We start from the raw sequence: 25,624 nt of genomic DNA, 5'->3' as shown, positions 1-25,624 counted from the left end.
CTGAGCTTGTTTCCTCCTCACTGCTCCCCTGCTGACTCTGCAGCCTGAAATATTCTTCCCTCAGCTCCTTACACAAATGCCATCTCCCTTCAGAAATTTTCCTTGATTCCCCCAGTTTCAAATAGCCCTTCCTCTGTGCATTCTCTAACAAAGTTCTCGGTTTTGTCTCTTCACACACTTAACTAAAATGCTCTTGTTGACTTGCTTATTGTCTGACTCCTCCTCTTAAGAATGTAAGGCCCTTACTCACTGCTATATCCTTAGTGCCCTTGACAGTGTCTGAGATGCTTAATGAATATTTGTTACATGATTGCATGATAGGTCATTATAGGCAAGATAACTAAAATAATATTGGGTTGAAAATAGAAAAATAGGGCAGTGCAGTTGAGTAGCAGTTACATTCCCTCATGGGAGTTTAGCATATAGAAAACTAAGAATTGATAATGGGAAAAGGATGCTTAAGTAGTATAAAAATAGCAGTGGTCTTGGGAGCTTTGGGTTTTAATTCTGACCTGCCTACCTAATTTTGCAGAAGTTATCTAATCCAACCTTCAGGTTCTTCATCTGTAAAATTGCAATAACATTATCTCTTGGCTGATGTACGTACTTGAGTGTGTGTGTGGGGGTAAGGTCCTGCTTCCTTCCCTCTTTCCTTCCCTCCCTCTCTTATAAGGCACTTCAATAATAAACATACTCCATTGGGACCAAGATTTCAAAAGTGCTTCATACCATAGCACCAGTTGAGATAACGTAAGTAAAATACCTGGCACAGTTCAGGGCACATAGGAGATGAACAGTATGGTAGTTTCTTCCACCTCTAGTGGGAATCTGTAGGCTAACCGATTCTGTAGTTAACTCCAGTCTTCCTTGGGATTCTTAGAATTTGTGTGTGTGTGTGTGTGTGTATATTTTTTTTTTTTAAGATTTTATCTATTTATTCATGAAAGAGAGAGAGATTGAGAGAGAGAGGCAGAGACATTAGGCAGAAGGAGAAGCAGACTCTTCATGGGGAACCTGATATGGGACTCAATCCTAGGACACTGGGATCACGACCTGAGCCAAAGAGGGACAGACGCTTAATCACTGAGCCACCCAGGTGTCCCAGAACTGTATATTTTTATTATTAGAGTACATTCTTGCTTTCTCTTAGACTCTCAACTCTTGAGAGTGTCTTCCCTATGACATTTATCATAATGATTTATTCATAGCTTGTGTTCTATAGGTGTTTCTTTAAAATTCAGCATGCATTTATTAAGTGCCTGTTATGTGCAGTGCATAAAGTTAAATGTAGAAAACAAAGTAAAGGCAATGGAAGGGCATATCCTTCTAGTTGTGTATAGTGGGAAAATATTGCTCACTTTTAAAGAGATATTTAATAAATGTATTTAATAAGACAGATTTGAATTTATAAAAATAAAATATGTTGACACCCTGAAATTTGGTAAAATAAATGTGGAAAAAAAGGAAAGTAAGAAATAAAAATATTTCACCAACATAGGTGATAAAATCTTACTATGCAAAATAGATGAAATTTGATAGAAATGTATGTGGTTTGTAATAGGGTTTTGTTAGATGGAGGAGAGAAACAAATCACACATGTAGAAATATTAAGAGAAAACCTTTATGAAAAATAAAAAAAGAAAAATACATAGTTTTTCTAGCAATTAAGCATAGCTTATACATCTCAAAAGGACATTTATTTAGTAAAAAATGTATTTAAGAAACAAAATATGGTGCAAAAAAAACTAGTACAAAAGCATTGTATAAAAGCATCAAAAGCAAAAACAACAAAAGTGGGTTTTAATCCCTTTTTTTCTAAGCCCTTTCACTTTTATGCCCCTCTTAATTTTTTTTTATTAGACTGTTTTTAAGAGCAGTTTTAGGTTCACAGCAAAATGTCATGGAGGTACAGGAGAGATTTCCCATATACTCCTTGCCTCTGCTAGGTTCCCCCACTATCAAAGTCCTGCACCAGAGTGGTACATTTATTACAAAAGATGAATCTACACTGGCCCATCTTCAGGACCCAAAGTCCATTTATATGAGGGTTCACTCTTGGTGTATATTCTGTGGGTTGTGACAAATACAATGACTTGTATTCACCATTACAGTGTCACACAGTAGTTTCATTGCTCTAAAAATACCCTCTCTCCCTGCTCAGCCTCGACAACCATGGGTCTTTTTAGTATCTCCATAGTTTGCCTTTTCCAAAATGTTACGTGTGTAGCAGGAATCATATGTTATACAGCCTTTTTAGATAGATTTTTTTGGCTTAAAAAATTTAAGTTTCCTTCCTGAGTTTTCCTGGCTTGATAGATCATTCCTTCTTAGTGCTCAGTAATATTCCACTATCTAGATGTAATACAGATCATTATTTCTCCATTTACCTACTAAGGTAACCAAATTCTAAGGACATTTGGTTTCTCCAAGTTTGAGCAGTTATGAATAAAGCTGCAATAAACATTTGCCAAGCAATTTTTTGTTCCCTGCCAGTCACTTAACCTCTTTGGGGTTCAGTTTCCTCAATCTGTAAACTGTACTTGATGATTTCTAAGGATTCTGAGGTTTGAGATGATACAGTTATCTGGATAAAAATCATGAAATACTATGTTATACTGATTATGAATAACTTTTGTAGGCCTTTATGCTGAAAACATTATAAGTTGGCAAAGCCTTCCTGGTAGAAAGCAATCTGGTCCTGTATAAACTAAAATTATACTCTGTTCTGATCATTCTGTTTTGGGGGTATACTTCAAGTAAACCCAAATGGAGGTTATAAAATAACATTTTTTCTTTAAGCAAAGATTTTCATAGGGTAATTTGTTATTTATTTTTAAATACTGTATTTATTTAGAAAGAGAATGCATGCATGTGCACACAAGTAGGGGGGTGGGATACAGGGAGAGGGTGAAGTCAACTCCCCACTGAGCAGGGAGCCCTATGCAGGGCTTGATCTCAGGACCTGAGATCCTGACCTGAGCTTAGGCAGCTGCTTAACCGACTGAGCTACCCAGGCACCCCCATAGGGTAATTTATTAAACAAAACAAAACAAAAAAACCTATGGAAACAATTCAAGTACCCTGTAATGGGGAAATGCAGGGTAAATTGTGTGAGGGCAGGGGCCATGACTATTCAGACTGATATGTGCTTAGCACCTCACTCAATGTGGTGTTCCAAATATTGGCTGAATGTGAAAATGCTGAAAAAGAACTTAGGGGAGAGAGAAGACCTTTCACTGAATATAAAAGATTATATGGCATTCTGCTTTTCCTTTCATTTGCTGCTTCACCTCTCTCATGGCTTCACTCAGCTGTTACCAGCTCTTACCTGCTGGACTCCATACTTGCCCCTTTACTGACCCCAGTGAATGTCTTAGGCATGTGATATAGCAGCCATAATGTAGTGGCTTCTCACTTGGAAAAGGACATCACCGTGGTTGGAAAGGAGTAGACCGTGTGTCCCCATTTTGCCAGGGCAGTCTCAGTCTGTGCTTGAGGTCTCACTGCAAATCGTAATAGAATCTTCCACTCTTACAGGTGGCTGGGTTCAGACAGCAGGGCACCATTTAGCTGAGGGTCTGTCTTTTTGTTGTGAAACATTTGCTTAATTTTTCAGTTCGGTTTACTTTAATAAACATTTTTTTTTTTTAATGCTCAGTATATGATTGTGAGATACAAAGAAAATTCAGATAAGGCCCAGTCACCACAGAATTTCACTTTAATGCTTTTTCCTCTTTAGTTTATTTTGGTAACTCATAGTCCTTTGGAATCAGAAGTGTTCCTAGGTCCAAGCTTCTGCCCTGGCCTCATCAATTTTTTTTTGGTTTGCCTCTGGCTTCATGCCTTTCTCTCCCTTGGAACTTAAAGGAATACTCTTTTAAGAACCTGTGCTCCTACCACGTGGCACTCTGGGTGTTTGGGATGATGGAATTCCTCACTCAAACCCTTTTGAGCTTGCTCCTAGGCTCTCTTCCCTTGGATACATGTACACAAGACCCCTCACAGTGCCTGCTAAACCAGGGATGGGAGAAGAAGGGAATGGATGGCAGGTCAGTGGCAGGAGGATGGCCAGGCTCCCTGCAACCTTATATGTTGCAGAATTCAACCCTGCTTTTCAGGGTTACTTTCAATGTATATTCTTCAAAGTAGGAGAATAGAACATATTTTTTGTAGTAGTTTATTAGCTTGACTTACCGCTTTCAATATTTAAGCATGATATTTGAGCGTCCAGTTACATTCTTGCCATGAATCCCACAGATATCAGGGGCAGGCCCACTCATAGTAAAACCTAGAATCCTTACCATGACACATGAGATCATACATAATCTGCTCTTGCCCCTACCCTGCTCACTGCAGCTGCGCTGGCTTCCTCATTGTTCCAGAACAGTCCAGGCATGCTCCCATTTCAGATCTTCACACTTCCTGCTGCTGCCTCTTGGAATGCTCTTCTTCCAAGTACCCATGTGACCTCTTCCCTCATGTCCTTCAGGTCTCCCTCCCTCCTCGCTGCACCACCCCTACAAGCAGCACCCCCTCCCCACTGCCATCATTATTTTATCAGTGAAACCTCACCGGGCTAATCTTTCCAAAATTTTACTAACCCCCAAATACTGACTGTCTCCTTCCCTGCTTTACTTACTTCCCTTAACATGCATCACTATAAAAAGTTAGAATAAAAAACTAAACTAGGTCCCTCCCCTAAATATCTTTCTTTTAACCCCCATTAGATATAAAATGTTTTTTCCTTAAAAATTTTCTATTTTAGAAAAAAAAAATTCTATTTTAGTTTTTATGTCTTTTTTGGTATATTTTTTTTATTGGAGTTCGATTTGCCAATATATAGTATAACACCCAAGTGCTCATCCCATCAAGTGCTGCCCTCAGTGCCCATCACCCAGTCACCCCATTCCCCTGCCCACCTCCCCTTCACTACCCCTTGTTTGTTTCCCAGAGTTAGGAGCCTCTCATGTTGTCACCCTCTCTGATATTTCCCACTCATTTTCTCTCCTTTCCCCTATAATCCCTTTCACTATTTTTTATATTCCCTGTATGAATGAAACCAGAGTTTTTATATCTTAAGGTCATTTATGTATCCACTTTAAAGAATCACATAGATCTCCAAGTCTAGTTATTTAAAGCTGCAGTCCCTCTACCTTGCCCTAAATTTTTTAAGGGTAACCATTTTCAGCTCTCTTAAATGATACTTTTGGTATTTCCCACCATAACTATATAACAAACATACTTATATTGCTACTTCCTAACTTTTCAGTTTTAGGCATTACCAGTTTACTTACTCTGTAGGGGATGAGAACTAAGCTTCCCCTTACCATTGGGGCATACCCCATGCACATACACACATGGTCAGCTGTCAGCTTTCCCTCTTCCCAGTATTTAGTTGTGATTTTGGATAGGTCAAGCTTCGGTGTTTTTAAAACTGTTAAACGCCCCTCACAGCTGAGCCATGTTGTATACTGTGACTACTTTTCCTATAGCATTTTATTTTTCCTGGAATTAAAAACTATCATTATTTTGATTTGTTTACTTTCCTAGGTTATTAGCATCAGTGCTCCCTCGACTGCCCTAGTTATGTGTATCTTCTTTGAGTATGTTCACATTTCTACATGCATTGTTTTCTTTTCTGAGTCTTCAGCTCTTTTAAAATCTGGATGGATGTTCTTACGATCAGGCCTAGCTTGACTAAAATCATAGACACATAAGAAGTCTTGTTTATTCCAATAGGACATCAGTCAGTCACTTCAGATATTCATTACTGTGTGAACAAATAATGAAAATGTAACTATGTTTCTTGAATTTCTGTATGGTTCTCTTTCATGTATTGTAATTAAGACACCTTTTATTCCAAAAAATACAGAATGTTTTCTTATATTTCATTGTATTACAAAGAGCATATTAGGAATTACTGGAAAAATTTTAATACATTTATGTATGTATATTTTTGTATTATTTCTAGGCTCTTAAAATTAGAGAGATCTGTAATTGCCCACCACTTTCAGGACCAGACCCTCGATTACTATTCAAACTCAGCATGAAGCATTTTCTGGAAGAATCGGAGAAAGAAAACCTAAAAATCACTGCTGAGAAACAGAAAATGGATACTCTTACCATTCAACAACAGAAGCAAATACCCTTAACATACATAGTTGAGAAAAGAACTGGCAGTTGAATTAAAATTTATGAGACACAGGATATATGAAGAATGTATCAACTCTTACCATTTTTATGTTACTTTTTAAAAAATGATGTTTGAGATAAAAAAATGTATATTCAGGGTCAAATCATGTATATTACAAGTATTATCTAAATTCTTCAAGGTATTTTCATGAAATATTGATGTATTTTAATCTATTTTAAAATATCTTCAATGAGGAAAATGTCACAGAATAAATTTATATTCCACATTTTACTCTGTCTCATACTTGCTTTTCATTTGGAAGGCAGACCTCTAGTGGATGAAAAATCAGAATGTGCAGTAATTCTTAATGTAGAGAGAGTTATGGCCGAGCATAAACTGGGATTCAGAGTCTGGGTGGTTATGATGAACTGGGAAACTGACCATCTGAAGTATCCGTTTGCAGAAATTGACTTGCACTAGGATAGGATTATGTGGAATAGGGGACCTTGGGATGGAGAATTTCCTGGCCCTCGCTTATGGACTCTGAGGGGAAAAGGGCTATCTAGGCAGAAGCTAAACTGTTTCCACAGGAGGGAAAAGTAGTGACCTTTGTGGTCCAAGTGACAGAGTGAGAAACAAAATGGCAAGAGAGGGTCGCTTCCTTGCAAACATAGTGTGCCACTGACAGTCCAAAGTCCTAACAGAAAGTTGTATCATCTTGGCTCCTTTACAATAGTATGATTTGGGAATCTCAGGGGTTCTCAGAGAAGCCAGTGACCCCGTTCTCATTGAGGGAATACCCAGGAGGGGCAGGAGAAGGTGCAGCCCCCAAGTTGATCTCCCTGGGCAGCAGACATCACCTAAGGGCTGGAAGAAGATGGGGCAGGGAGCACAAGGCACAGCCCTAGCAGTGCTCAGAAATTACTGTTACAGAAGTCTGGAAATAAGTTTCTAAAATGTATTATTATTTGTATAAAATTATCTGTACTCCCAAACTGGTGAAGTCTAGTGATGTTAAGTTTCTATTCACAAGAGGGACATTATTCTTGAAACACGTTATATTAAGTAGTTTATTGGAGAATTAAAAGGGAAAGAAACTATCTTTTATTGACTGTGTACTATGAGCTGGGACCCATGAAGGAGGTTGCAGCGGTCTCCTTTCACGGTGAGAACCAGGCTTGGAGAGGTTATGTAGTATACCCGGTGTCTCTCACCTAGAAAGAGCAAACCTAGATTATCTGACTGCACATCTGTCCATCTTCACAACTCGCAGGTACCTAAAACTAAGCTATCAGAGAAACAGGCACCATCTCCAGGTGTGTGTTAGCTTCCTCATGTATGGCTTCAGTCAGGTAAAAATCTAATTATAAAATCAGGATCACTTCTCTGCAAGATGTCATTTCAGGTGTTCCTTCTCAGACCCTTCTACCAAAAACTGTACATGAAGAGCCTGGGTGAGGCAGGTTAGCAGATAAGAATCTCTCCCTCTGCCTGTAGAAGCTGGTGACTCCTCATTTGGGATGTGTCCTGACACATTTCCTTAGACAAAATAGGTACCTAGCTGTTAAGAGAATTTCAGGGGCTCTTTAAATTACCAGAGATTCCTGGTAAGGAATGTCTTGATCTGTACATAAGACAACACTTGCAAGGAGGAGATTCAGATTAACTGTTCTTCTGGTCGTTGTTCACACTCTGACCATGATTGCAGTTCTGTCAGAGGCTCTCCATAACATGTAAAGTCATTTGGAGAATGTCACCTAGAGGTAAACAGTAAAACACACCGTTAGATTTCCCTGTAGATTTCCTAAGAAAATAGTGTAGTGGAGGCCCTAGTCTATTTTTCCTTCCATCCCATTATCACATCTAATTGTACTGTTCAGACTTTCCAGGAAACATATACAAGTTGACAGAGCACAAAATATATAGAGAATACCTTATAGGGAATATAAAAAAGATATATTTTTTTAACCCATGGGATCAATAAATGTAAAAGAAATGTTACATTTCAGCTCAGGGTTTTAGGAGAACTTAAATAGCAGTTGAAATGTAATATAATATGTATACGCAAGGTCTAAGTTGTATATGGAAAAGACCTAAGTTCTGCATTTAGTTGCATACCATTACTGTCAGGGCTTTTCATATACCCAGAGGATTTAGGTGTCATTGGCTAGTTGCTCAGTTGTTAGGAGCATGATGCCAATAAATACAGGGCACAAATTCAATCTAATCTCTCTAGAACCTGGGCAGTTGTACAACTGTCCTCTGAAACCAAACGAAAGAACAATATATATATTTACTGCTATGTCCCTAATACCTAATAATTTTTGGCGCACTGTGGGTATTCAATTAGTATTTTACTGATACTGTACACTCAACATCATCTGGTCAAAGAATAGTGAAAAACAAGAAAAGAAAGAAGAAGGAAAGAAGAAGAAAGAAGAAAGAAAAGAAAGAAAGAAAGAAAGGAAAGAAAGAAAGAAAGAAAGAAAGAAAGAAAAGAAAAAGAAAGAAAGAAAGAAAGAAAAAGAAAGAAAGAAAGAAAGAAAAGAAAAAGAAAGAAAGAAAAAGAAAGAAAGAAAGAAAGAGAAAGAAAGAAGAGAAAGAAAGAAAGAAAGAAAGAAAGAAAGAAAGAAAGAAAGAAGAAAGAAAGAAAAAAGAAAGAAAAGAAAGAAAAAAGAAAGAAGAAAGAGAAAAGGAAAGAAAAGACACCTTATGAAATCTGTCTCTTTGTAGCCATGGGACCCTGGGCAAAACATTTCACCTCTGACCCTCACTTATTCATTTGTAAATGGGGATAAGAAATCTTACCTCATAGACTGAAATGATGAAGGCAAATGATGTACTGAAAGCATTTAGCATAATGTGTAGAGCTCCAAACAATAAAAATAGCCATGATTTATTGAATGCTTATTTTGTACCAAGCACGGTGCTAAGCATTTTTCAAACACTGTTGAACCTCACTGCAGCCCTATTTGTGATAGGTAGTCTATTACCCCCCATTATACTCCAGGAATCTGAAGTTTAGAGGGTTAATGAAATTTGTTCAATGTTACTCGATGTATTTAAGATTATTTTACTTCCAAGAACAGAAAAAAAAAAAAAAAAAAAACCAACTCAAGAAACTCAAGAAAATTTATTGCCTTACCTAACAAAAAAGCCCAGAAGTACACTAGCTTTGGACATGATTTAGTCCAAAGGATCATGATATCAGAGCAATGGTTCTTTTCCTCTGCAATTTTTCTCAGCTCTGGCTTCACTCTTCTCTGCTGGTGTCAAGATAGCTGTGCAGCTGCCAGAGTTACATGCTTCATTCACATCCCGTTGAGAAGAGTGGCTCACCTTGCAAATACTGAAACAGAACCCTCAATACTAACTGCACCCTCTAAAGAGCAACTCAGAAGCAACCACAGGGGATGGGGTGATCCTGCCTGGCTGGAGCTGAGGATGGTTACAGTCAGTGCCAACATTTATCCTTTTTCAGCAGGCACAGAAACAAGATCATTCTTTGTAGATTTGGTCCAAAATCATATTTAATCTGAGCAAAAACAAGGTAACATAAGTTTTATGTTGACATGGTAGTAAATCTGCATTAGAATATGGGCTTTATCATTTACAACCTGAAGTATCTCCTACCCTCCAAACCACCCTATGAAACTGGAAGGATTAGTGGTGGTATTTACTTAGGAAGGAGAAGACTCAAGCTTGGAAGGATTATGCAAGTTATCCAAGATGCACCTCAAGTCGATGGCTGGACTGGGATGAGAAGGAAAGGATTCTTGATTTGTAATCCAGTGCTCCTTGAGCAATACCAAATTCTTTGGAGAGGGAGGTATTACCTACATTTTTTATCTGGAAGCTCAGAGATACTAAGCAACTGTGTGCCCAGCACTACTCAGCTCATAATGGCAGAACTGAGATTCAAACCCTCATCTTCTGACCCCCAAACCTGTGCTCTACATCCAGTTACTACCACTTTAGTTGGCAGATCTCATAAAGGAAGTGGCAATGAAAACTGCTCATTTCCCTTCACCCCTCACTTGTGAACCGTAGGGCCAATACCCTCCTTTCTCTTAAAAGCATTCATTTTAATACTCTATGACAGGTGGTAAAAATATTCATTTTAAGAGTATTGATATATATGAGGGATACAATTCCTGTGAATCATCTTATGACATGTTTTTATTAGGGTCTGGAGAGCTCCTTAATCTGTGCCGAGAAATACCTCTCACTTTATTACTGGAAAGAACTATGTCAGTGTAGAGCCCCTAACTTCTAACAGAAAACCAGTAGCCTTCAGAGGTAGGCCAGTGACTCCCAGCGTTTCAATCATCAAGGACTCCTTTCACCTGACCTGACTGCATGGATTTTGACAGCACAGAGTTCTGTCTTGAAGAGGTGGAGAGTCTAGATTCAAGACCAAGGCTTCTTGGGGTGCCAGCTGTTTAGGGGTTGAGTTAGTTGGGCATGGGGTGTAAGTCACAGTGTGGTCCTGCCCCCGTGTCTCAGAATTTCTGTGATATCATCAAAGACCAATCAGGACCTCTGATTGTCATGTGATCTCTGGTATTATCAAAATTCCAGCCAAAAGAAAAATTTGTGATTTTAATTAGTCTGGGTGGCCTAATTATGTGAGAGAAAATATAAAATTTTTAGTTAGGCTCTCTGAAATATTAAGCATAGCTGGCAGAGTCCCAGTGCCATCAGTGAGGACCACAAGGGGCCTGGGACCTCATCCTGGTCAACAGGGATCTAAAGTCCGATTGCTTTTTTTTTCTTTAGACTATAAAAGAAAGTAAAATTGACATGTATTAATTTTGACCAATATATTAAAGTAGAACTATATTTTTGTGGGTTAGGAATAATGGATGATCTACCTAAAGGTCTATATTTAAGGATGTCTTTAAAGTAATTACTGTTTTTGTACAGAAACCAACAAGTTGAATTTTATTTTTTCTACAACTATTCCTCTGATGCTATAGTAGCCTTGAGAGAATCAAGGACAATATGACTAGTCTTGTTTCTGCAGGGATTGGGGGAGGGGGGAGGACATGAGATAGTAACATCTGCCCTGATTACTTCCCAGGATTATTATGGATTTTGAATATAGTTATGTGTGTATACTTTGTACAGTATCCAAACTGCTATACTTCTGCTGATTCTTATATTCTAACATTGTTTTAGTCTGGGCTGTAAGATTATTAGTTAGGAGAGATCATTTCCAAAAGGATGGCCATTGGCCTGATCTAGTACAACACAAAATTGAAGATATGTAAGACAAAGGGAAGCCTATTTATACCATGTTTTGTTTTAGTCCAACTTATGAGTGTGTGTGTGTGTGTGTGTGTATTTAACCCAGTTATTCTATTAATCCTATAATGATCTTTGTCTAGAGAGTGTAACTGGTTTCCATCAATTTCTACTTTCTGATGCTTAAGTCAACGTCTTTCTGGCCAGCCCACTCTTCAGATGATGAACTGAGAGAATGAGGATTCATGTTTGGCGAGTCCTGCTAAGGACAAGACCCCATATCCTTTCTCTCCCTTTAATCCTCACAGCACCTCTTCAAGGCATGGGTTATTTTACCAATTAACAGGGAAATGGAAGCTCACAGGACTGTGTAACTTGGCCAAGGTCACACAGATAGCCTAGGAATTTAACTAGGTTTATGATACACAGAAGCTTTTACTGACTTTGACTTGCTTTGTCTCGCACAAAGTAAATGAGAGCGACTGTTAGGGCAATGCAGGAAACATTTATTTGGGGTCCTCCTTTGTTCTAGGGCCCAAATCTTTTCTCTTGCTCCATAATCCCTGACACTTTCCATGGTCTCCCCTCTCAACACCATCTTTCAACGCGTGCAGTGAGCCAACCAGCTGAATGAAACAAGTTCATTACAAGGGCACAGAAGCCCTCAGGAATGCAAATCAGCACATAGTAAGTGCTCACTGACAAGTCCAAAGACCGAAAGAAAGAATGAATGGATACATATGAATGAATACAGACAAGTGAGCAATAGGGGTTATCTGAATGCTTGAGGCAGTTTTGGGGTGAACTTTATAAGGCAGTGAGGGGAAAGCCTCACCCATGTGCCAGGGTATATCACCTCCTCCCAGAACCCAGCTTCCCACAAACACTCCATAGCAGGTGCAGAAAAATCCTACCAGGGCAGCCCGGGTGGCTCAGAGGTTTAGTGCTGCCTTCAGCCCAGGGTATGATCCTGGAGACCTAGGATCGAGTCCCACGTCAGGCTCCCTGCATGGAGGCTGCTTCTCCCTCTGCCTCTCTCTCTCTCCTCTCTGTTTCTCATGAATAAATAAATAAAATCTTTAAAAAAAAAAAGAAAAATCCTACCAGTTCTCTACCTTCCACTCACTCATTCACTAACCCTATTCTCTGCTTTATTTATCTTCATAGCACTTATCCCTGTCTGAAATCATAGACTTATTTGACTCAACAACTACCCAAAGTTATTTGGGTCGCTAGCTTTGATCTGAGCTGATCACAAATACCCAACTCTTTCTTGTCAAAGGAACTAGTTTAGGAAACCACTGAGCATTTGAGGTCTGAAGATTGGGCTTCAGAGCCTGTCTTCCTTACAAGCTCTATGATGGAATAAGCCACTATGCCTCTCAGAGCCTCTGCTCATCCTCACTGGAATGTCGTGGAGACAGATCATGTCTGCCACATTGCACGGCAAGCCCACCCTCCACCTGGGAGCCACCTGGGGGTTGGAGCTCTGTTGCAGTCATCTTTCTTACTTACTCTTTTTTTTTTTTTTTCTTACTCTTGATCCAAAGCACTGCTCAAGATGCATCTCTTCAATCAATTTAAGAATATAATAGTGGCTAGCATTGCTTTTCAAAGTTGTTGAGCAAACTCTTCACTGTGAGTCTCCCCATTCTATCAAGCAGGCTAATATTCTCCTTAGGCTTGCCCTTAAGAGCTCAGCATCTACAATGAAAGCCAGATGAGGCTGGCTCATTCTAAGTGAATTACTTTATTCTGTAAGACTCAATTTTCTTCCTCTGGAAACTGGAGGTGGTAATAGTTGGGGTTTCATGGTGGTGGGTGGGAGGCCTAAACATATGCTTGGAGCTCAGCCATTTCCTCAGCATGTAGAGGATATGTGCATCAAGAGTACATAGGACCACCTGTGAGGGCCCTCAGGCCACCCAAGATCATCTGCAGCTGGGGTGGAGAGTTTCCAGTACCTTTCTCACCCTGCTGCTTCCTTCTCTGCTGAGGGGTTTCTCTGGCACCTCCTGATTTTGTTCAGCCACCAGCAGGGGCATCTCAGAAGAACAGGGCATTTAACTCCTGCAGAATGTCTCACATCCAGGGGATCAGTGTCAGTGGATAAATGTCTCATACTTTGGGATGATTCTAGGGTATGTTCCACAGTTTGCCAGTAGGTGGGACTGGGACCCCCGTTACCCAGAACTTTAACCTGCTCATTGATACATACTCTGTATAAGCTTCTCTTCCTTACCACTCTCTTCATTTACTTCTCCACATGTGCTTCCCAGCAATCGCTACCAAATGACCTGGTGCCCACCTACCCTACCTTAGTGCCTACCTCAGGGCCTGCTTTGAAGGGAAACCAAACTGTGAAGGTCACTATCAAACTTGTTATTATTGAATCCCCATAACAACTCCACTTAACAGAAGAGAAACTCAAGTTCAGAGAGGTGAAGTAACTGGCCCATAGTTCCACTGCAAATAGTTCTTTCAAAAAAAAATTATTTATTCATGAGAGAGAGAGAGAGAGAGAGAGAGACAGAGAGATAGAGAGAGAGGCAGAGACACAGGCAGAGGGAGAAGCAGTCTCCATACAGGGAGCCCAATGCGGGACTCGATCCTGAGACTCTGGGATCACGCCCCCCAGCTGAAGGCAGACACTCAACTGCTGAGTCACCCAGGTGTCTTCACTGCAAATAGTTCTAATAATCCCTATCTCTGGGGATTGTTTTGGGGAAGTCAAAAGTCTATGAGATATAAATCGGCCTTGTAAACAGTAGTATTGGCATGAGTTGCTTATTGTCCCTTCATAGTGCTACCTCTTCTAATGGTAGTGACATGGACAGTGATGCTCAGATACCCAGAGTAGCCATAAACATGCCTAAGTACAATAGCTAATCATCTCTCCTTCAGGCCACACAGTCAATTCCCAGAGCAGCCTCTCAGTTTGAACCTATTATCTGTGATTCATGGGCTCTGGATCTAGAGTGACCCTAATAGCCACCCATGCAGTGGGAGTTTTGACTTGGAAATCATAGTCCAAGCAAAAAGTGGTATTTACACAAATGTGACAGCTCGTCTGGGAGCAGGAGAAGTTTATTTAACAGCCGGAACAGATTGCAGAGTCACCACTCAATGGCCTCGTCCAGAGCACAGAAATCTGTCAGGAGTCGAAACGTGAAGGAAAGGCAGGCTGGGAAGACAAACCAGTCTTGAGGAGCCTGCTTAGCAGCATTCAAACTTATTCTGGAGAGGACATTTGGGTTGGATTGTTCTGGAGATGTGGTCACTAGGGCTCAGCAAGATCAAGTTACTGACAATAAGATCAGTAATCAGAGCAATAATAAGAGTCACCATTCATTACTGAGACCTCATACAAACCAGGCCCCAAAAGCACTTGACATATTTATTTGATTCCTGCAACAGTTCTGTGAGGTGGCTATGATTGCCCCGCTTTATATATGAATGAAGAAATCAGAGCCCAGGGAGCCTCAGTGACCTGGTGCAGACATCATGGTTTGGACTACCTGAGCTTTTGGGCCCCAGATTAATGCTACCTGGAGGTGTTAGGTGTCAGTATATTGGCTTTTTGGTTGGTTGGTTGGTTGGTTGGTTGGTATATAATGCATGAACACACAGTGTAATGTAGAAAAATATCTTTCAAATCAGATGACCTTAGATTAATTATTTTACTTTCCCAGGACTAATTTCACTCCTCCCAAATATTTGGTAATATCTACCTCCAGAGCACCTGTAAGAAGGCAGTGGGTTTATGCATGTAGTATTTTTCCCTCTCAACTTTGTGGCTTGTAGTCCACTTCCAAAGATGATGTTCATTTTTTTTTAAAGATTTTATTTATTTATTTATTCATGAGAGACACACACACACACACACACAGAGAGGGAGAGGCAGAGACACAGGCAGAGGGAGAAGCAGGCTCCATGCAGAGCCTGACGTGGGACTCAATTCCAGGTCTCCAGGATCATGCCCTGGGCTGAAGTCGGCACTAAACCGCTGAGCCACCCAGGCTACCCTCAAAGATGATTTTCAAAGGAAAGTTTGGGACCAAAATCTGAGAGGAGGAGATTCATTTCTTTGAGGCCAGGCCTCAAATTAGGAGATTTTTGTTGTTGTTGTTGTTGTTGTTGTTTTGGTAAGTCAGAGTATGTCAAGAAACAAACATAAGAATATTTTTCAACAAAATCATTTGTTTTCTACTCAAGGTAACATTGGGTATTAATCAGACATTACCTGCTCTGGTTTCTCTGCCCTCTGCTGGTGACATCTCTCTCCTTGAACTATTTCAAATGTCCCAGCAGAGCCAGAAAGCCCTCCTCACCCTAGGCTAGGCGTCACTGACATACAAAGAGGGCAGACAGAGCTCCCATGGTCAAGCTCATGACTGGCCACTGACTTTCTCCCTCTTTTTGTTGGTAAGTTATTGATTCAGGCTAATTTTCAAAGTGAGATTTAGGAAAAGTAATAATGATAAATATAAAAAAACTAAAAAAGCTAAAAGTTAAAATTAAAAGGACAAACCCTGAATCTAAAGATTATGTTGGGACCAAATATTCCAAGGACAGGAGGGAAACACTTCTGGGAGAAGATAGTATGGTGAAGACAGATGACACAGAAATAATTATTTTACTCCTATTAGGACCAAGTTTAATGGTCACACAAGGTATAAACTGCACCCTCCAGGGGGCACCATTCACTGGCATAACAATGTAGATAACACCCAGGATAGTTGTGTAACAAGGCAGCCCTACCTATGACCCCTTTATCCTTTCTGCCAGGGAGCATGATCATCAAGGTAGAGCATAATTTAACAATGAACTCAAGTTCTTGCCGGGAGAGGAGATGGTCAGAGAGAAGTTGGATACTTTTATTAGCTTTTATAACAATAAGAGGCAATTGTAATAGTCAACACAGAGTAAAACGTGTCAGAGACTCTACTAAACACTTTGCATATGTTCCCTTTTACCCTCAACTACAATACCGTTGCTGCCCAGCCAATAGCCATTATTCCTCTTCTTTTCCAGCAAAACTTTGTTCTGTTTAGGTGGCTGTGTCCTGCCCATTTAAGGCAACCAAGGCAACGTTATCCATCAAAGACAGTGATTGATATAGGAGTTAGGCATGTGACCAGATCTGGTCAATGAGGCATAAAGGAACATGTAATATTTTCCAGAGATGGCAAGTACGTCCCTCCCTATATAAAACTCTTTTTTTTTTTTTTTTTGTAACTTCTGACTTCTATTTCTGCTTTGCAGGTGCTGTGTTAAGATATGATGTGTGTTACTGCTGTGGCCTTCTCATGAACCTGAGAATCATGAAGATGCCAACCAAGAACCCTAATATTACCTTGTTGCTGAGCCAACATTGGCACTGCCTCCCTTGAAACTCTTTGTGAAGTGAGATAATTGTCTTTATTGTTTATGCCACTATTAATTGAGTCTTCTTTTACTTGCACTCAGAAGAATTCCTGCTGATAAAATATTACTGGTTCCACTTTCCATTTTATCAGTTAAATAATACATTTTGCAAGTTAAATATCAATGTCACAGAGATAGTAAGTGGCCTGGCTATGCTTTAAGCCATGTCTGCCTGAGCCTAAGCTTTTTCTTTCTGCTACTCTTCTGCCTGGAGCCAAGACTAAGGTCTAGGGAATTACATTCCAGAGCAATATGCTGGCCTAATCAAATAAGAAGAGCTCTCAACAGCAGACAGCTCCACTGGGTAGGGAGGTCTCTGTCCCTGGAAATGTTCAAGCCAAGATGACCATCTATAAGGGTTGTTGGGGAGGAGAGTCAGGCTCTGAGCAGACAAAGTAAGGAAGATGGACTCTCAGTAAGAGGCAAATGTTCCATAAATGTGTTCTGGAATAGAACCAAATGAACCCAAAAACCAGGTGAAAAATAAGTTGCAGCCTTGGCTGACCAGGTTTTCTCTCTGAGGAAGTGGCTTGTCAGGCATTTGTGCTCAAAGAATGGGCATGATAGATAGCTCTGCTCCTGGGCCGTGGGGGGTCACGGTGTCATGAGTGGGTGGGTGAGGGGTAAAGCTCAGGTGAGTCTACATCAGAGTCCTAGTTGTGCTGTTTCTTAGCTGTGAACTTCAGCTTCCTCCTTTGCTGAACAGGAAGAATGGACTTGGTGTACTTCACAGGGCCACTATGAGGATTAAAGGAGATGACCATACACTTCCACAAACATTTATTGAGGACCTACTATGTGCTTAGCCTTCTATTGAATCCTGATGTCTGTGTAAGCTGTAAAGAACTTTCCAAATTTAAATATTAAGTATTCTTCTTTATTTTTAAAATATGTGCAACTTCTCTCTCCTTCGTACCCCACCAAAGGAACAAAAAAAGGACCTCATTCATCTATTTTGAAATAAATTGAGCTCTTATCCAGGAAAATAGAAGAAATGACTCCAACAGACAGAGTTTCCAGCAAGACAAATCCCCCAATGGCCTCTCTCTGCCACCGCTCAATAATGGTGTTTGCTATAAATCAGAGAGCTTCTTTATCAAGTGCCTTGGAAACGCTTGGGACCGATTTAGCCCTAGAGTGAGATTAATCACAAATGCTGCTTTAGAAAGAGTGATGGGTATGAATAAGAAGGTTCAGTGGACATCATTTCGATTTACCCCAATTGCTATAGATAGCTGCAGTTTACAGAACTAGGGTTCTAAGTTTTTAAACATTTCTCAGTTCAAGAAAAAATATTGCATCCAAAAATGATCCCTAACAATGATCTAGAGGGACAGAGGAAGAAACTAATGGTTTTGAAAACACCTACTATGTGTATCAAACATTATGCTTATATTATCTCTTTTAGTCCCATAACAATTCTGTGAGATAGGTCTGGTTATCCTCATTTTACAGAAGAAAAATGTGAGAGACCTATAGCAGTGAGATGACTTGTATAAATGGCAGAGGGAAGAATGAAATGCAGGTCTCTTTGTCTCTAGAACCTTAACACAGAGCCTCTTGGAACCTTAACTGTAGATTCCTGACAGCTGAGCTCTGCGTAGCCACCAAAAAATAAATGGAACTGGGTTACTGAGACTTCTGGCTCCAGCAGTGATGCTTGAAACAGTCCCTTAGGACCCATCTTTAATCACTCTTTCTATGATGGCCTTCTCAAACATCTCATTTTTTTTTCCCCAGAGGTAGAGGATGAATGAATGAATGAATGAACTAAAGTCTGCCAGACAGAGTAAGAACTTACCTTCTCTCGTTTATTTATAGTATGGCAGTCACACAAAATGTGGCACCATTCAGAACCCCCCTCCCTGCTTCAAGAAAACCTGTGGAGAACATCGGTGACCAATGCTCCGGCCGTCATACCACCAGATCCACCATGGACTACCTCAGCCAGTGTCTGAGCACAGCAGGGGTGCCAGGGCTGGGTTGAGCCACTCCTGCCTCACATGAGGATGACTTTTGCTCAGGGGCTTCCTGTTGGCCTTACTGAGTCTCTTAGAACTGTGCTACAGTCAGAAGCTCTTCTGATTCAATCCTCCTTCCTCCCCACTCCCTTTGCACATGTATGTGTCAGACCTTCACGGTGGTCTCAAGGCTCTCCTGCCTACTCCTGCCCCCCCCATCACTCATGTGTTTTTCCAATGACTCTCTTGTACATCTAATGCCGTCTTCATGTCTGCTTCTTGGAGGACTCTAAGGGACAGACTTAGTGATACTATTTCCCCAACTCACTGTTTACTGCCAGGAAACAGATCAATATGGTGATATTGTTATAGAATGGAATACTATAGAGGAGTGAAAGTGAATGAATTAGAGATATAGGTATCAACATGGAGACAGCTCAAAAATATAATGTTGAGCAAAAACCAAAAAATGGCACAGAGTGATACGTACAGTATGTAACATTTATATACAAAGTTTTAAAATGTGTGGGAGAACTTCATTTGAAAAAAAGGCAAATGATGGAAATAAATACCTGGAGGGCAAAGAAGAAAATGCGTAAAGCAATGTGATACATTGTTTGTAGATACACATACATGTAATAAAAGTATAAAAACACACCAGGGAATGGTAAGCATCAAATTCAGGAGAGAGGTTACCACTGGGGATAGAAAAGAAAGGAGAATGCAACCAGGTTTTCTATTTTGAGCTGGAGAGTTGGTACACAGTTGTGCATTGTACTTATGCTTTTTATATGCCTGAAGTATTCCATAAAAAATTAATACATATTGAATCATACCCAACAAAGTGCCTCTTTTAAAAAAAATGTTAAAATGATTTGGAACTGGCTTTAGTGGAAAATCTTGGATCTGTGTTGTCACATGCCAGCAGCTGGGTCTTAGTCTATTGTGTCTGTTCCTTGTGTGAGCAGTAGTTAGTTATTTTTGTGCTTGTGTCTACTCTCTCCCTTTCCCAGACTCTTGCTGGACCATGAGCTCTAAGAAAGAAGACTCTCAAATCCTTAGTTCTGAATCCCCAGTGGCTATGACAGTAGCAGGGGAGCAATATGTGTACGTTTTCATTTTTTTTTTTAGATTTTTTTTTACATTTTTAAAATTTAAATTGAATTTGCCAACATAGAGTGTAACACCCAGTGCTCATCCCATCAAGTGCCTTCCTCAGTGCCCGTCACCCAGTTACTCCATCCCCCCACCATGCTCCCCTTCCGCAACCCTTTGTTAGTTTCCCAGAGTTAGGAGTCTCTCATGATTTGTCTCCCTCTCTAATTTTTCCCACTCAGTTTTTAATAATCAAGAGATAAGAAAATGGGATTGTAAAAAGAGAAGGCGGGGAGAGCAGACGGCAGAGCATAAAGAACTAAGTGCTTCAGCATAGCCAGGGAGGCAGAGCTTGCACCTCCGTCTGAGCACCACCACATGTGTGCAGCAGGTGTGCAGTGAGGTGTCTCAGGGGCCGGGTTGGAGGGCCTGACATATTTGAGTTCCTACTACTCTACTCCGGCCACTTTATTAAAGTCTTCATGGGTTTTATTCTTAATCTGCCCCCCCTTGGAGAGTTGGGAATCATCACCCCTTTTTACAGATAAAGAAACTGAAGCTTGGTGAAACTGAGACCCTCCAGAGCCTCCCAGCTGCTAATTAGCAGAACTGGCTTCATACAAAAACCTTTGTGATCTCAGTTGTCCACCGTGGGACTCTGCATCCTGGTAATGTGTTTGTTTTGCACAAGGCATGCCAAGTCTTCCATTTATTAATGGGTTCATTTATTCAACTCTCCTACCTTGCAGGCAGCGCTGCACCAGGCACCAGAATACAGTGATAAACGGCACAGCCTCAGACTGCCCCTCAAAAAGCCCCCCACCCAGCGGGGCATACAGAGGCATAATCAGGTTGCCGGTGCCGTAGGGGGTGTTGCATGATAGGGGAAGGTTAGGGGGCAGTGGTGCATCACCCAGAGAAGGTGTCAAGTCTTCCTAGAAAAATGACCTCCGGATAAGACCCAGGAAGAGTCAGGTGAAGGCAAGAGAGAGTGTGTGACAGGGGAGGGAAATTATTCCTTCAAGAAAGAATAGCCTCTCTAAGGTCTGAAGATAGGAAAATAAAGTAAATGACAACTTTAAATGACAACCATCTGGGAATCCTCCCTGAGTATCCCTTTTGTCTGCCCTCCAGGGGCAGGATCCTGGGCTTCAGGGACCTTCCCTGGGCACCCACTTTGCTTCTACTAAGACCTACCCACCCCAACTGTGTTAGGCCAGGTCCTCCGAGATAGCAGAGAGCAGAAACTGAGACTGGATTACACGCGCAGAAGGTTACTGCCTGTGTGGCTGGGGGAGCTGTAGTCCGTGATGTCAGTCTGATCCCGAGGGAGGGAGAGAGGGAAGGAAGGTTGGCTGGGAATGTCTTAGACAGTGCTAGGTTTGACAAGGCTCCCTGGAGTTCTTGAGATAAAGGTTCCCATGAGAGACCCGAGTCCCCCAGGAGCTACCCCAACGTGAGTGGCCCTGCCTGGCTCTGCCCCTGGTTGGGAGAGGTCAGGGGCCAGCATGGCACAAAGGTGGTGCTGGGTTTCAGAGAGCAGTTGGTGGGACCAATGGTCAGTTACACACTCTGAGGTTGGACATCCAAGAGGCATGTCTTGAGGCCACCCGCCTTGCGGTCCTAGGTTTTTCATCCCAAAGCCTGGCTCGTCCCTTGGCCTCCTATTTCTGAATTGCAGCAGGGAAAACACATCTGACCAGAGGTGGTGTAAGGTGGTGCTGAGGAGTGTCGCTTGGAGCCACCCCCAGCTCTGCCACTTACCATCTGGGTACCTCAGCCCCCCAGTTACCTCATCTGAAACTGTGGATGATAGCACTTCCTATCTCATAGGATTGTTGTAGGAGTAGATGAATTAAAATACATGCTAAGTGCTTAATAAGCATTATCCATTATTTGAGTGGAGCCATTTTGATTCAGAGGGTGTTTCAGTGCATCAGTTTGACAGGGCTGCCTCAAAATGTAAAAACCCAAGTACCCCTACAAATGCTGTGTGCCAGACACACTGGAGCTTCACTCTGTCCTTAGCTCTTTGCCCATATATCTGCAAAGCTCTCCTGACCATGAGGCTCAGTTTGGGGTCCTCTGATCCTGAAGCCTCCTCTCCCATGGAACTTTTCACAATGTCTGGTTGCAGTTTTGTCATTTCTGTCATTTCCTCTGCTACACTGAGAGTTCCTATGGGGTGGGGACAGTGTCCTGCCTGCTGCTGCATCTTCAGAGCTTGGCATGCTGGCTGGTCCCAGCCCTTGCCCGGCTCAGACACAGGCCATACGGCCTGGTCTCCCAGGACATCTACCTGAGAGGGGAGCCAGGCTGCCATCCTGCTCATGCTCTAGATGCTGAGCTCAGTGCTCAGGGGTGCTGTGTCTGCCCAAAGGGGGCACGGTGTTCTAATTTGCATTCACACAGAGTTGCTGACAGATCACTAAGCTGGGCATCATTGAGCTGCACCTACCCAGAGGACAGCCCTTTTCTTGTTTGAAAAAGGTTCTGTGTCAACTAACAGAAGCTCTGCCAATCAGTAGGGCTCAGAATGTGTACAAGAGTATGGTGCAGTGCCTCACAACGTGTCAGCTCTCCTTCTAGAAACTTCTGGATAAGCCCTTCTGAGTCTATTTCTGCCTGTGTAATATGAGGGGTTTCATTTGTGTTCTTCTAAGGAACTCTTCTGCTCTGACATTTAAGGATTTGTGGGAGCAGGTGTTTGGATCTTATTAAGGTGTGAGAACAGGAGCTGCCCCAGGTGGAATTTAGGACCACTCATGTCCTCTCCTGGGCAAAGGTGAGCCTTGTTCATCCCCCTGGTCAGCTCCCTCCTCTGCCAGGGAGGCTGCCTGACCAAGCCCACATACCACATTTGTTTCATGCTTTATAGTTGCCTTTATATACCTTATTTCCTGTAACTCTCCCAACTACCTAGTGATGTTCGTGTTATCATCTCATCTTATCAATGAGGGAAATGAAACTCAGAGAGGTTAATAACTTTCCCAAGACCACAGAGTTCAGACTTGAACACAAATCTAGAAAGTGGAATTCCTACCCACTTTCCTTATACTGCTTGTATTCTTTTCTCTGCATTGCATATTTCATTCCTCCATTTGTAATATAAGAACATGATTCCACTTCATTCTAGTTCCTCCCAAACACCTCATGTACACAGTAGGCACTGTCTAAGTGCTGTCTGAGTAAAAGCCAACATACTTGAGATGCAATCCCATCATATGTCAAACTAGAAAAGCCCTGTGCAGATACAGACCCCATGTGGGTGTGACAGCACTCAATCTGATACCTTCTATGCATATGCATGGTGCAGCTGGTATGACACTTTTAAGGAGACAACTCTGTTTATAAAAACAAAACCCAGTTCTCCTGTCTGTGCCTGCCAGGGGCTATGGATTTGTTAGCCAGGTGCTCTGCTTCCCCGTTTCTGCATAGCGTTCTTTCCCATTCTCCCCTCTCCACAGCCCAGGCTCTGCATCTCCTCTCACTTAGTATCCACAACTTCCTTGACCCCTCCAGCTGGGGACCCAGTTTCTTTCTTCTAAACTTTCCTCTTCCCAGCTTTGGAGGCATTCACCCAGAATCTCCCAGAGCCAGTTCCTCAGATGTCCCATGGGCAACCCCACAGTCTGCCCTGTTTCAGATTCTTGGACACTACTGAGACTCATTTATATCTGTGAAGCCAGGGACTTACACAGATGGGTCCACCCGGCCACACATATTCATGTCCACTGGGCCAAGAGCAGAGACAGAGGCGTGCACTTGTGCCCTTGGGGGCAAAGAGCCCATGTACAAACCCACCAGATGCAAGTGTACACAGGTGTTCACATAACCATGTGCATTTGAGACCGAGTCTGTGGCACACATGCCCCTCAGTATGTGAACACCAGTGTATGCAGATACAGCTCCATGTATGTGGAGACACACATGCATGGAAGGACAAGGAAGGCAGCCTTAGCCTCCTCCCCCCAAGGAAGATTCCATCACAGCATGGAAGATACAGGCTCACACCTCCTTCTTGGGGCCAGCTCTGCCTTTGCCAGGTTGTCTGGCCTTAGGAACAGAGCCAGAACTTGTGGTCCGGGATTCCCCAGGGGCCACACACTGGCCTGTCACCTCCACATTCAGCCACTCCTCTCACCAGGCACTCTTCTGCTCTCAGCGGGGAAGGTGCTAAGGCTTGAGGTAATTAAATCTCTCACTTCGCTTCAGCAACATTGATCTATACAGGGACACATTCTGACTCTGAAGGAACAAAGCTTTTAATTTCCTGGCTGGGATATGCTGTTCTTAGACTTGTTTCATGTGTGAGTCATAAGTAAAAATTACAACACATGCTCCTATCTTCTGAGAGTGTGATGGCTTGTAAGGCACTTGTGTACAATTTCATTTGAGTCTCACGATAAGCCTATGGGAAAGGTGGTAAAAAATGGTTAAGTCCATTTTATAGATGAGGACAGTGAGGCCAAAGCAGCAACAACAGCTACCACTGACTTCCTACTATTGTGTGTCAGGACCTTGTTCTAAATATTTTGTATGTTTCAATTTTTAAAAATTCTTACAATAATACTAAGAGGTAGGTCTGTCTTCATCCCTATTTTACAGAGAAGAAGTTAAAGCACAGGAAGGTCATATGAACAGACTGAGGTCACCAACTTGGTAAGCAGTCTGGCTCCATCAGATGCTGTATGCAGTTAAAGGGACTTGGCACAGGGTATTTGTCTTTTGGGTAAAAATCTAAAGCAATGACCTCCTGTGCTCCGACCACCAAAGACCATATATAGAATTTTCATACATCCCCAACTCCACCCTTAAAAGATCTTATTCATTACAAAACTCTGTAGTCATTAAGAAATAGCTTATCTTATGCCATTTCTCTGAGACTTTTGAAGTTTTGAAAATAGCTTGGGGATACCCTGAACCTCCAAAACATTGCTACTGATTAAGATGCCTGGGGATTGAGGGGGGTCAGGTCCAGGCTGGAGACACCTGAGATATGGGAGAGAATTTAGTTCAGGTACTTCCTTCCTAGGATTGACTTGGGTTCAAATTCTGCCTCTGCCATTTACCCCTTGTGTGTCCTTGGGCAAGTAACATACTTGTCTGAGTTTTGGTTCACTTTGCTGCAGTGTCAGATGGGTACGATAGCACCCATCACTGTAGCATAGCAGAGTGATCACAGAAGCCCTATGACACCTCCATGTGAGGAAAGCAGTATTTGTAATTGTCAGAAACATGATACAGCCAGCAGAAGTATATGAAATCAGTTACATAAATTGCAAACTGTATATCAAAACTCTATTTGTCCTGAGACACTGTGGAAATCAGCACATTTCTCACAAGATGGAAAATAAGAACAGAGAAAAACCAGGAGCTCTTTGGAATAACTCAGCTGCAGAGAGACTTCATTCTCTTCACAAGCACTCTGTTGAGGCTCCCATTGTTTCATCGATAATTGCCTGCCTCTGTGTCCCTTGATGGACACCTTCGACTCTTTCAGCTATTTAGTAGTTTAACAAGAGTCAGTTGTGGTTTTCATCCTCAAGTTATTGTGCTTACGTGAAAACAACTTTAGAGTAAATCTTACTTTCTCCTTGCCAATCCCTGAGTAGCTCTGGCTTTCCAAAGCCTCCATCGGTGGTGTGTCTCCATCCTTGCTCTCTTCTTTCTCACCCATCTTGCCTTTTTCTTACTTAGAATTGTTTCAGAAGGATAAGTGCAAGTCTCAACCATGTCAGGAGAAATAACTGGTTTCTAG

General features: G+C 41.7%; 1 protein-coding gene and 1 long non-coding RNA gene across 4 annotated transcripts in view; both read left to right on the top strand.

The window, feature by feature from the left end:
• The window catches only part of OMA1 (OMA1 zinc metallopeptidase), a 71,850-nt gene extending 65,426 nt beyond the window's left edge, over window positions 1-6,424 (top strand). For all 3 annotated transcript variants that reach the window (XM_072820425.1, XM_072820427.1, XM_072820426.1), the window contains one exon: window positions 5,972-6,424. In XM_072820425.1, the coding sequence (XP_072676526.1) occupies window positions 5,972-6,184 (213 nt within the window). In that variant the 3' untranslated portion in view covers window positions 6,185-6,424. The remainder of the gene's footprint in view (window positions 1-5,971) is intronic.
• Window positions 6,425-16,645: 10,221 nt separating this feature from the next.
• Window positions 16,646-19,653, top strand: LOC140630381 (uncharacterized). Its single transcript, XR_012028148.1, has 2 exons — window positions 16,646-16,786; window positions 18,629-19,653. It is a non-coding gene; the product is annotated as an uncharacterized lncRNA (long non-coding RNA).
• The last annotated feature ends 5,971 nt before the right edge of the window (window positions 19,654-25,624 follow it).

Source organism: Canis lupus, chromosome 3, assembly GCF_048164855.1.
Source record: "Canis lupus baileyi chromosome 3, mCanLup2.hap1, whole genome shotgun sequence".
NCBI classification, from domain to species: domain Eukaryota; kingdom Metazoa; phylum Chordata; class Mammalia; order Carnivora; family Canidae; genus Canis; species Canis lupus.
This window is presented reverse-complemented; position numbering and strand designations above follow the sequence as displayed.